This window comes from Calliphora vicina, chromosome 1 (assembly GCF_958450345.1).
Source record: "Calliphora vicina chromosome 1, idCalVici1.1, whole genome shotgun sequence".
Classification (NCBI taxonomy): Eukaryota; Metazoa; Arthropoda; class Insecta; order Diptera; family Calliphoridae; genus Calliphora; species Calliphora vicina.
The window spans coordinates 29023943-29036441 of NC_088780.1; the positions used below are offsets into that span (position 1 = coordinate 29023943).

General features: G+C 29.2%; 1 protein-coding gene across 1 annotated transcript in view; it reads left to right on the top strand.

Moving 5' to 3' along the window:
- Window positions 1-8827, top strand: part of Hs6st (heparan sulfate 6-O-sulfotransferase) — a 408721-nt gene extending 399894 nt beyond the window's left edge. Inside the window, exons 3-6 of the mRNA XM_065506173.1 lie at window positions 1976-2362; window positions 7723-8271; window positions 8341-8525; window positions 8659-8827. Coding sequence (XP_065362245.1) covers window positions 1976-2362; window positions 7723-8271; window positions 8341-8525; window positions 8659-8794 — 1257 coding nt within the window. The 3' untranslated portion in view covers window positions 8795-8827. The remainder of the gene's footprint in view (window positions 1-1975; window positions 2363-7722; window positions 8272-8340; window positions 8526-8658) is intronic.
- The last annotated feature ends 3672 nt before the right edge of the window (window positions 8828-12499 follow it).

Consider the following 12499-nt stretch of genomic DNA (forward strand, 5'->3'; position numbering starts at 1 on the left):
TTTTCATATTTTAGTATAAAATGTAACTAAGTCAGAACTAAGTCTTAAGAATATTTATACAAAAAAGAAAAAGTGAAGGACTGAGTTTTAAAAGTGACATATTTTTGAATCTAATTGAGATACTGACTTGATTTTTTTTAAGTCAAAAATTTTTTTTTTTAAATTGTTTTTAATTTTATTTAATTGTTTTTAAATTTTTTTTTCCAAATTCTTTTTAAAAAAGTTTTTTCCATTTTTTTTTAATTTTTAAAAAAATTTTGTTTTGAAAAAGAATTTAAGACAAAAAAAATTTTTTTTTTTGATGAAAAAAAAATTCCGGTTAAAAAAATATTTTTCCCGAGAAATTACAAACGAAATGACAAACTTATATAGGTTATAAATGCGCTTTTTTTTATGTAAAGTTAGCTTTTCAAAAAATATAAATTCCTTATATTTCTTCTTAGAACTTTTTTAGATAACTTAAAAAGAAAAGAAGTATTTTTTTTCCAAAAAAAAAATAACGAGCGAAAATCGCATTTTCAAATTCGAATATCTCCTAAGCTATAAGAGATAATTGAGGTTTTTTATAATGCTTGACGAGAAGATTCTATGTATGTATGTAATTTATTTTTGAAATCGGAACACGCTTAAACTCGACAACATCGAGCAACATTTATCTCTGTCCCCCATACAAGGTCCTCCTTAGAAAATGACTAGAACATTCATAATTGTCTTATAATAATTAAAATCGTGAAGATATTGGACATAAACAAGTGCAAGTGATGATCGGTCCATAATCCCCCATATAACTCCTATATCAGAAAAATATTTGATTGTCAAATAAAAAAAAACTCTTGTTTAAACTATTTTTCATCCTATTTTTTTTTTTTGCACTACAAAATTTTTTTCACCTAAAACTTTTTTCAAAAAAAATTGATTTTCCACCATTATTTTTTGAACCAAAAAATTTTTGAATTTGAAATTGATAAAATTGTTTGGTTCCAAGATAATGGTTTCTTCATTAGTTGTGTTGCTAATAACCTCAAAGATGAAGATCAAAATATCTTATCTCCCTTCTAGAAGGTAAGTTGGCTAAGTATTAAATCGTTTAAAGACCTTCTATAAGCCATTCTAAGGTAGCCAGATTAGAATATAAATTGAATCTAAAATTCGGTCCAAATAGGCCTGCGTTATGAAGGCCTCTTGATTCTTTCATGCTCGGTAAATATTGTACATAACTGTATTATGGTAGATGGTAATTTTTTTATATTTTTTTTGCACTCAATAACCACAATATGTTGCCATTATTATGGCCAGTGTATTTTATTGTCCTTTTTTTTCATCATTCTCTCGCTCTGTGTACCAACTGTTTTCAATGCTAAATTAAGTTTATTTTGCAACAAAAAATGAACATGAAACTGCGAATGGATTAAAAAGTGGCTGGTTGCCTGCCTGCCTGCCACATGCTCATATTGGCTACTGTGAAAAACACCAATTATTTATATGGAAAAATTCATTAAAAATGTAATAAAATCAACATTAAAAATTGTTTAATGTGTGTATGACAATATGTATTGTAAAATTTAGTTGTTGGTGGCATAATCTACAACCACTGAAAATGCATTCAATAGAAAAGAATACCGCAGGAAAATTGCAGTTAATTGAGTTTATTACTTGTACAGCGAGAAATAACTCCTCGTAATAATGAAACAGAAATATGTGGCAATATATGTATGAATTTTTTTTAATTTATGAAAAATTGAAATTATTAATTTGCAATGTGTATATTTTAAATGAACTTCTAAACAATTTATGATTAAGTTTTCACTCCCTCAACTCAACTCCATTCCATTTATTTATGTTTTTGCTATATACTAAGTAATAGGTATTTAAAGGATTTATTTCTATTATATACAACATTATGCTTTTAGCATAATAATTTCAGCAGTTTTTAATATTTTGGCTTATTGTTATGGTTTTCTTGTTGCATTTTTAGGTCTGTGCATTATCAAAACGTAGCATGATTTTACAACCAGATTTATTATCATACAATGATATACCACAACAGCCACCACTACCACCCGGTGCTATTGGATCGGCCTCTGCACAGGCTGTAGCAACAGGAGCCTTAATAGTTCATCAGCAACAGCAGCAGCAGCAGCTGCTGCAACAATTGCATCAGCAGCCACTACCGATGGCCTCGACCAAAACAATACAACAGAATAATATAATTATAGCCAATGCTGGCTTAAGTTATGACGATGTACTAAATGATGATTTTCAATTTGATATGGATGGTCATGATGTAATGGTATTTTTGCATATACAAAAAACTGGTGGAACATCGTTTGGTCGTCATTTAGTGCGTGACTTGGATTTAAAGGTGAGTGTTTATCTTTCTTTCGTTCTTTTTTTCAATTTATGTGATTAACGTTTTAAATCATTATTACAATAGAGTTTGTTTGTATAAAATTTCTATAATTTTCAGTGTCAATACATTTTTTAGAAGCCAATTGTTGAGTTTTATTTGTTATTTTACTTTGTTTTGTTGTTTGGGCTTTCAATGCCTTTATAAAAGCACATCTTTAAAATGTCATTCTTTTGCTTGAAGGCACTCTATAGTTGAAGTTTAAAAGTGTGTCCCAGAATGTATGCTTTGAATTAAATAGAAAACACAATTCGTATACCCTTCACCATGAGTGAAGGATATAAAAACCGTTTGTAATTTCTACATTTTTCATTTGCGACCCCACAAATTATATATATTCTGGATCGAAATAGATAGCGAAGTCGATATATTCATATTTGTCTGCATATTGAAATCAGTTTTCTCTCGACTCGGTAGCTATTTAAAATCGAGAAAATCGACCCACAAATGGCTGAGATATAAGGAAAAAACCAGGACAACCTCGATTTTTGGCCTATTTGTTTATCTATACTGGTGCATATTCCTATAAACGCACATAACTTTTTTTTAAAGTATTAGAAAAAATTAAACAAGAAAACATTTAGTGGGCAAATATTATTTTTATTAAATCAACTAAGACTTCATTTAAAATATTGTTAACTAAAAACTTTATTTGTATTTCATTTTATTTTTTTTTAACTTAATTTTAGAGTTTAACTGCCATTTTTAATGGTATTTTCCTATAAACGCACTTAAGTTTATCAGTCTCTATATCATTATTAATAATGGGTGGATGATGCTTTGTTGTGGATTACCTCAAAAATACGGTCTGACATAGATTCCACTAATTTTTTAAGAAGATCGGAATCAATTTCCTCCCAAACTTGCTTTATTTTTAGTTTTAGCTCTGTTAAAGTCATAATGCTTTCGTTTTGGGCATTATTTGAATAAACTTTACGGGCCATGTATCCCCACAAGTTCTCCATTGAGTTTAAGTCCGGACTACAAGCCGGCCAGTCCAACAGAGGTATGCTGTGTTCGTTAAACCATGATTTAGACTGCTTTGAAAGATGTACCGCAGCATTATCTTGCTGGAATATGCAATCTTCATCCATAAAAGAGAGAAGAGCATCTTCCAGCAATTCGTTATAAATTGTGCTATTCATTTTCGTTGGAACAAAACAAATTTTAGATTTGCCAACTGCAGAAAATGCTGCCCATACCGAATATTGTTTGATCTCAAATCGTGCCAATAACATGAGTATGAGTCAGGATCGTCTAAATTAAATTTTTGTTCGTCAGAGAAAATTACCTTTTCCCACTCCTCTGCCCATTTCATGTATTTTCGTGCGAATTTTAGACGATCTTTTTATGCTGTTTTTTGAGCATTGGCTTACACGTTGGCTTCTTCCATTTTATGTTTTCATCTCTTCGTAAAATGTGAGCAAAATGTTTGGAAGTCACAGGAAGATTTAGTTTTTTCTTTATGTGTGTAGAATTCAATTTGTTACGGATTGCTTCTTGTTTTATAAGATTAATCTGGCTTTTTGTTAATTTTGTATTTCCCTTGGTAGGTTACCGATCACCATAATTCTGTCCTTTCTTAAAGAAATTACGCAACACACTTTCGGAACGTTTAATTTTACCACCAATTTCTCTATTGGAACATCCTTGGTCATGAAAAAATTTAATTTGGATATTTTCTTGATCTCACAGAAAAGTTCCCGTGGGCATCTTTAAACGTTATGAAATTTATCGATTAAATTAGAAAATTCTGCAGTTAAATTGAGATATTGTCATTAATAACATACCTTTATTTATAAAAAACAGATTTTTAATATTTTATTTTTGGTAATTTTTTTAAAAGCAATTTTCACGTCTGCGTTTATAGAAATATTCCACATAAAATAGCACCAAGAACATTTGATCGGATGAATAAGGCAAACAACAAGACTAAGAAAAAAATCTTGTTTACTTTAAAAAAGTACCATTAAGTTGCCTCTCATTAAAAAACTTCAACTTTACTTTTGGAAGAGAACAACAAAGATAAAACGAAAATAGAGAAACAAATTAAATGCGTTTATAGGAATATGCATCAGTGTATATCTGGATTATTAAGTCATTAATATAGACAATATGGATATCTAATGATAGATATTTCAAAGTCCATTGAAACGATTTGCTGTCACGTACTCTTTGGTCCATTGGAGGGAGGAAAGAGGGAGTAGTGTTTGTGAACTTTTGAATTGAATTTTCCTAAATTCGGGAAGAAGCTTATTCCACATACGGACAGTACGGCAAAAGAACGAATTTTCCCTGTAATGTGTTGTGCCAGCCACTGTCTCATTGAATTGTTTCACGGACTGTATTTCATCAGGTAATGACTTGTGGAAACCAAATATCTTACACATCAATATCACACAATTTAGGCAGATCGATTTATGTTATCATGTTGCGATATCAAGTATCAGTAACAGTCCCTTATTAATTGACCCACCTCATCTTTAAATTTAAAGAAAACAAAGTGTGTGTGAGATCTCATCGAAATTGTTTATTCATTTGAAAGGGTATCGATGTCATTATGTCTTCGCTGGTTGGCGCGCATCCGAAATGTCCAATTTGCCATGACTGTTTATGCGCCAGGCTGAATTTAACCGATGGCATGGATTATGTCGGATTTGATGGCCGCTGTGGTTGTAGCTTATTTGCATAGAATTGCGACTTAAGAAAAGTCTAATGAGGTCAAATCACACGATCTCGGTGGCCATTTCACATCACCTCTACGTGAGATGGCCATGCCATCTGCTCGTGCAAAATATCCTATGTGGCGTGAGCTGTAGCACCGTTGGTTCCCACATCATTCAACTGAGTCCAAAATAAGCTGGAAATCATTGATATATAGCGCTCGCTGTTGATGTCCTGTACAACGTCGTTCTCAAACAAATATGGACCGGTAACGACGCCAGCTCACCAGCATTAGAGCTTTTGGATCTCATTCGTCAATTTTGTTTGTTTAAAATGGTTTGTTGAGAAATGGGCTTCATCGATGAAGATGATTTTTTTTAATGGAAATTAGATCCAGTTTCCAACAAAAGAACATCCAATTTGATAAGACAATTTTTTAATTTGCAAGTGTTGTTGAAAGCTGTATCCGTACATAGCGATTTGGCAAAACAAACTGAATTTGACAGATGTAGCTTCAAGAAAAAGGCCGCTATAAACTGTCAAATTTCGAAAGTCCCTGTTTGAAGATGCTTTAGATGTAGTTGTTATTCGAAAATAACAAATGAGTTGGCTTGAAAAATCAATATCCACCTTTTGATGCTCAATAATCCATTCAACGAGCTCTCTTCGTAGTGTATGGTCACAGGGTTTTAGTGCTTGTGTCGATTAAACTTTGTAAGAATGGAGACGCAGATATTCAATGAGTTGTAGCTTCTTGAAATTTTGAATTGTTGTCCTTGATACCGAATTTATGTTCCTGGACTTTCAATCTCTCGCTCTGTTTAGATATTGACATTTGAATGAATTCTTTTTGAACGACTATCAATTGATCCAATCTCCCTTAATTTGTCAATTATTCTCTTCACATTTGACGAAATTAAGTCACTATTCCAACATTACCTGACAATGTTGGAAATATTGACAATAACTCATTTTTGGAAGACCTAACTGATACCAGGAAATAGAAAATTTCAGGTTTCAGGACTTCTCGATTATATGAAATTCTCAATATCTTCGTGTAGTTTTAGACTCTAAGCTCTCAAGAAAATGTAATGCTGAGAGTCGTTTGAGAAAGACTATTTGTGTCTTTTACAGTTGTAAGAAGATCTTGGAGAAAGTACTGTCTTAGTACGCAACAATGAAAGTAGCCTGTCTTGAGATCACTGAGGCGATGAGATCTACTAATCAAACTAATCTGGAGACGGTGAAAAAACTTTAAATTTAGCCTAACCGAACTAGACATCACACTATCCTACAAAGCACAGGGAGGTCAATATGAAGGCAAGAATAAGATTATGTTTTATCCATACTTTAATTTAAGGACAAGAATATTGACCTTAGACGTCTGTACCGCAAACTGGGTCCTTGGAGATTGTGCGAACTCAATCTAATCTGAGTTTTGGGAATCTCTCGCACTGACCAAAACAACATCGGTTTTCACTCCGAAATTTTCGACATTGATATTTTAGTGGACAGTCTTGCAGCAATCAGAAGTAGCCATTTTTACTGGATTGTACCTCTACTTATATATCAAATGAAGAGATTATCCAGAACATACCCTTTAGATTTCCATCATAAATACTTTTGTTAAGGCAACTGTAAGACTCAAAGAGTCGGGCGCCCTGAACCATGAAAACTTTGTGCTTCGCCATTATGCGATCTCAATCTACAATGATTGTTCAATGGTGGAAGCGAGCACTAGTTCGGTAATTTTCTCTGATTATCTTAACCTTCCTGTATATCTCTTACTGTGTAATATTTGCACCATTTTGCCAGCCGAAATTTAGAGCCATTGATATCTACAGAATTAAATATGATTTTATTAACCATTTAGCTAACTCACAATTCGCCTTCACTCTTCCAAAATTTGTTGCCTTAATCTCAAATTCTGTCCATCATAATCTTTATATTAAATTAAAAAGCTCATTATTATTCTAAACCACAAGGACAGGTTATGAGCTTTAGGCATTATTGGCAGTGGTTTATGGTCTATTTAATGTTTATTTTTGTTTTCAACAGTTTTTTTGTTTTTTGTTCGTTTCTTTTTTTAATATAAAGTTTATGAAAAATATTTTGTTTGCAATTTTGTATCCTTTTTATGGTCACTAAATCATTTATTTTATTTTCAATTTATTTTTATCTTTTTTTTAAAAATTATTACATTTTTGTATGAATTTTGTTTGTGAAAACAAAGAAATTAACATAAATTGTCATTTTAAAATCTAGTCAGGATTTGCTTGTCATTTCATGTTAAACATTTTTTGCAAGTTTTGAATTTTAATAATGTGTACGAATGAGTGCGTATCTTTTTCTTCATGTCATGCTTGTAAATAAAATCTTGGTAAAATTTTATTACTTTTTCTTTTTGTTGTGCCTCATGTTGGAGATTTCAATAACTTTGCAATTGATTTGTGTGTTTTTTTTTGTTTTGTGTTTAAAATTAAATTTTTGTTTGTAGTGTTTAACTTTGTGAAAATGATAGTGATAAGGAGATTTATTAATTTAAAACTGAAAGAAATTTATGAAATTTTAAGGAATATAAGAATAAGTTTTCTCTGTGAATAAAAAATATTTTCTAACAAATAATTTCTCACTCTCTCTCTTTCACACAGAGACCCTGTGAGTGCCAACGACAACGCAAACGCTGCTATTGCTTCCGTCCACATCGCAATGAGAATTGGCTATTTTCACGCTACTCAACCGGTTGGAAATGTGGCCTGCATGCCGATTGGACCGAACTCACCTCATGTGTCGATCAAGAGCTCGATAAAAACGAAGGTGAATCGGCGAAACGAAGATATTTCTATATAACTCTACTGCGAGAGCCTATAGCACGTTATATGTCTGAATACAGACATGTTAAAAGAGGAGCCACCTGGAAGGGCTCACGGCACTGGTGTCTGGGTAGGCAAGCAACGTCACAGGAACTGCCACCCTGTTATAAGGGCAAAGATTGGTTAGATGTAACCATAGATGAATTTGCCGGTTGTGATTCTAATTTGGCGGCCAATCGACAAACGAGAATGTTGGCCGATTTGGCTTTGGTGGGTTGTTACAACACATCGGCCATGCCGTCGCACGAAAGAGATCGTGTCATGCTGGCCAGTGCTAAAAGGAATTTGGCTGCCATGGCCTATTTCGGTTTAACGGAATATCAAAAGGTTTGATATACAAAAACATAAAAAAACATTAGCTTATTTTTAATAAAAAAAACTTTCTTCATATTACAGATTTCCCAATATATATTTGAAGAAACTTTCAATTTGCGCTTTGCCATACCCTTCGAACAGCACAATACCACCCTCTCGGTATCGGCCATACACAATTTACGACCCGACCAAAGACGCCACATAGAAGAATTAAATAGTTTAGACATTGAATTGTATGCTTTTGCCAAAAATTTATTATTTGAAAGGTTTGTGTTCAACAAGAAATTTAAATAATAATTTCATTTACATTATGACCATTTTAAACATTACTTTATTTTTTTTTTTCATTTTGTTTGTTTGTTTTCTGTAAATAATTGTTTATTTTCTTTGCAATTTTAGATTTGAACATCTTAAAGCTAAAGACAACGATTTTGAAAAACGTTTTGCCAACTTAGGCAACATTTATTATAAACAGGGTGTTACCGAATTCAATTGGGACAGTAATATCGATGAAACTGTTAGCACAGAACATTGAATATTCCAAAAAAAAAAAAATCAAAAACTTTAACCTAAAAGAAAAAACACACAACAAATATTTAACGCAAAAATCTCTAAATTTAATGAAAGTGAACAATTGTTTAAACCAAAAATTATTATAAATAATCTAAAACAAAACAAAAACAAAACAACTATACACAAATCCAAATAAGTTATTTAGTTATAAAATACTTTTAATATTTCTGTCTTTTTTAAGCTTAAACTAAATTACTCTTAATACTAAATACCTTATAAGGCTAACATAATAATAATAATTATAAAATTAAATAGTAATATTTAATTTAAAAATACAGACAGACTTTAAGTAGTTTTTAAGTCAACACTTTTTTAGTACTTGTAGTTTAAAACGAAAGCGTATAAGAGAAATAATTAAAAACCAAACTTTTGTGTAGTTTAATTAACTAATTTAAAAATTCACTACTTACTGTATTATTTGTTTTTATGGCTATTTTATAAATTGTAATTGTATATATTTAAAAGGAAATGTGTATAAATTAAGTTTAACTTAAATTAAATGCATATAAAGGCATAACACAGAATTATGTTACCTTTAAAGTAGACCTAAGTTTCATAATTTAAATACAGGCGCCGAATTACCGCATTCGTAATCGAATGAGCTATCGTATCGAGAAATGATTTCGATATCGAAATTACGAACAGTTTTACTTGATATCGAAGGCGGTAATTGGCCCTAGAACTTTTAAATTTAAATGAATTTTGTTTAAAAATTTATTTTATTTTTCGAAAAATCATTTCTTTTTTTTAAGATTTCTGAATTGTGTAATTAGTGTGTCTTATAAATTTGTTATTTAATTTTGTGTTATGCCGTATTATAGTATTTTTTATGTCTGATTATGTAAACCAACTCTCTCTCTCTCTCACACACTTATTATTGTTCTACTACACTATTTGTACTATAAAATTTACAACGAAAATTTTCTTTAATGTCGCCTATTCGAAAACTAATTGCTTTCTTTAGTTTTTGTATAAAATTGTTTATGAAAGAAACTACTCAACATTATTAAATTTAGTTACCAAACATAGGATTTGAAAAATATGTATAATTCAGATCTCAGTTAGATGAATAGAAATACATATTGGAAAAAATTAAACCAGAAAGTAATTCAAATACTTTTTTTTAAATTTTTAGAAAGTATGGGCAATGCTTTGATACCAAAACATTGTATAACAGTATTTTCTATAGAAAATCTTGTGTATAACAGTATTTTCTATAGAAAATCTTGTGTATAACAGTATTTTCTATAGAAAATCTTGTGTATAACAGTATTTTCTATACTAAATCTTGTGTATAACAGTATTTTCTATACTAAATCTTGTGTATAACAGTATTTTTTATATTAAGTATTTTCTATATAGAAAATCTTGTGTATAACAACATTTTCTATATAGAAAATCTTGTGTATAACAGTATTTTTTATAGAAAATCTTGTGTATAACAGTATCTTGTGTATAAAAGTATTTTCTATATAGAAAATCTTGTGTATAACAGTATTTTCTATATAGAAAATCTTGTGTATAACAGTATTTTCTATATAGAAAATCTTGTGTATAACAACATTTTCTATATAGAAAATCTTGTGTATAACAGTATTTTTTATAGAAAATCTTGTGTATAACAGTATTTTCTATATAGAAAATCTTGTGTATAAAAGTATTTTCTATATAGAAAATCTTGTGTATAACAGTATTTTCTATATAGAAAATCTTGTCTATAACAGCATTTTCTATATAGAAAATCTTGTGTATAACAGCATTTTCTATATAGAAAATCTTGTGTATAACAGTATTTTCTATATAGAAAATCTTGTGTATAACAGTATTTTCTATAGAAAATCTTGTGTATAACAGTATTTTCTATAGAAAATCTTGTGTATAACAGTATTTTCTATAGAAAATCTTGTGGATAAAAGTATTTTCTATATAGAAAATCTTGTATATAACAGTTTTTCCTATAGAAAATCTTGTGTATAACAGTATTTTCTATAGAAAATCTTGTGTATAACAGTATTTTCTATAGAAAATCTTGTGTATAACAGTATTTTCTATACTAAATCTTGTGTATAACAGTATTTTTTATATTAAGTATTTTCTATATAGAAAATCTTGTGTATAACAACATTTTCTATATAGAAAATCTTGTGTATAACAGTATTTTTTATAGAAAATCTTGTGTATAACAGTATTTTCTATATAGAAAATCTTGTGTATAACAGTATTTTCTATATAGAAAATCTTGTGTATAACAGTATTTTCTATAGAAAGTCTTGTGTATAACAGTTTTTTTCTATAGAAAATCTTGAGCATAACAGTATTTTCTATAGAAAATCTTGTGTATAACAGTATTTTCTATACAAAATCGTGTGTATATCAGTTTTTTCTATAGAAAAATTTGTGTATAACAGTTTTTTCTATGGAAAATCTTGTGTATAACAGTTTTTTCTATACAGAAAATCTTGTGTATAACAACATTTTCTATATAGAAAATCTTGTGTATAACAGTATTTTTTATAGAAAATCTTGTGTATAACAGTATTTTCTATATAGAAAATCTTGTGTATAACAGTATTTTCTATATAGAAAATCTTGTCTATAACAGCATTTTCTATATAGAAAATCTTGTGTATAACAGCATTTTCTATATAGAAAATCTTGTGTATAACAGTATTTTTTATAGAAAATCTTGTGTATAACAGTATTTTCTATAGAAAATCTTGTGTATAACAGTATTTTCTATAGAAAATCTTGTGTATAACAGTTTTTTCTATAGAAAATCTTGTGGATAAAAGTATTTTCTATATAGAAAATCTTGTATATAACAGTTTTTCCTATAGAAAATCTTGTGTATAACAGTATTTTCTATAAAAAATCTTGTGTATAACAGTATTTTCTAAAGAAAATCTTGTGTATAACAGTATTTTCTATAGAAAATCTTGTGTATAACAGTATTTTCTATAGAAAATCTTGTGTATAACAGTATTTTTTATAGAAAATATTGTGTATAACACTGTTGTATATATCACAAATTTTTGTAGACAATTTTTTTTCAAAGACTTTTTTCTATAGAAATTGGTGTATTCGAAGATCTTGAGTATAAGAAATTTTCTGTGAAACTTCTTGTGTACAAGACTATTTTCTACTTTAAATTAAGTTATTTCATGAATATGTACAATCCATGATCCCATATCACCTAAAATCACATAAATCTTTATAAATTTATCAAATAAGAACTCGAAGTGGTGGGGTGAATATTATTAAAGTATCAAAAGATTTTCCGATACTATAGAGTTCTAAAATAATATATCTCGTCTATAATTTAGGTTTAAATACCTCTTAACACAGATATATTTCATTAAAATTTAATATGATACTTGACTTTTTGACAAGTAATAATACTCAGTATTGTCATCTGTAAATACCTTTAATGGTTAACCTAAAATATACGTACATATATTGTAATTTATTGCTTGACAGAATTGTACAAATCGTCCAAAGTTATGAATATCTAATATAATTTCTATGAAAACATATTTCGTTCAAATTTCTATGGAAATGAAATCTTAGTTCTATTAAGATATATTTCATTTTTAAAAGGAATATTTTAACATATTCTGTAAATTTCACTGCCTAATATTTGCAAATCATTTAATAAATATTTTAAAGA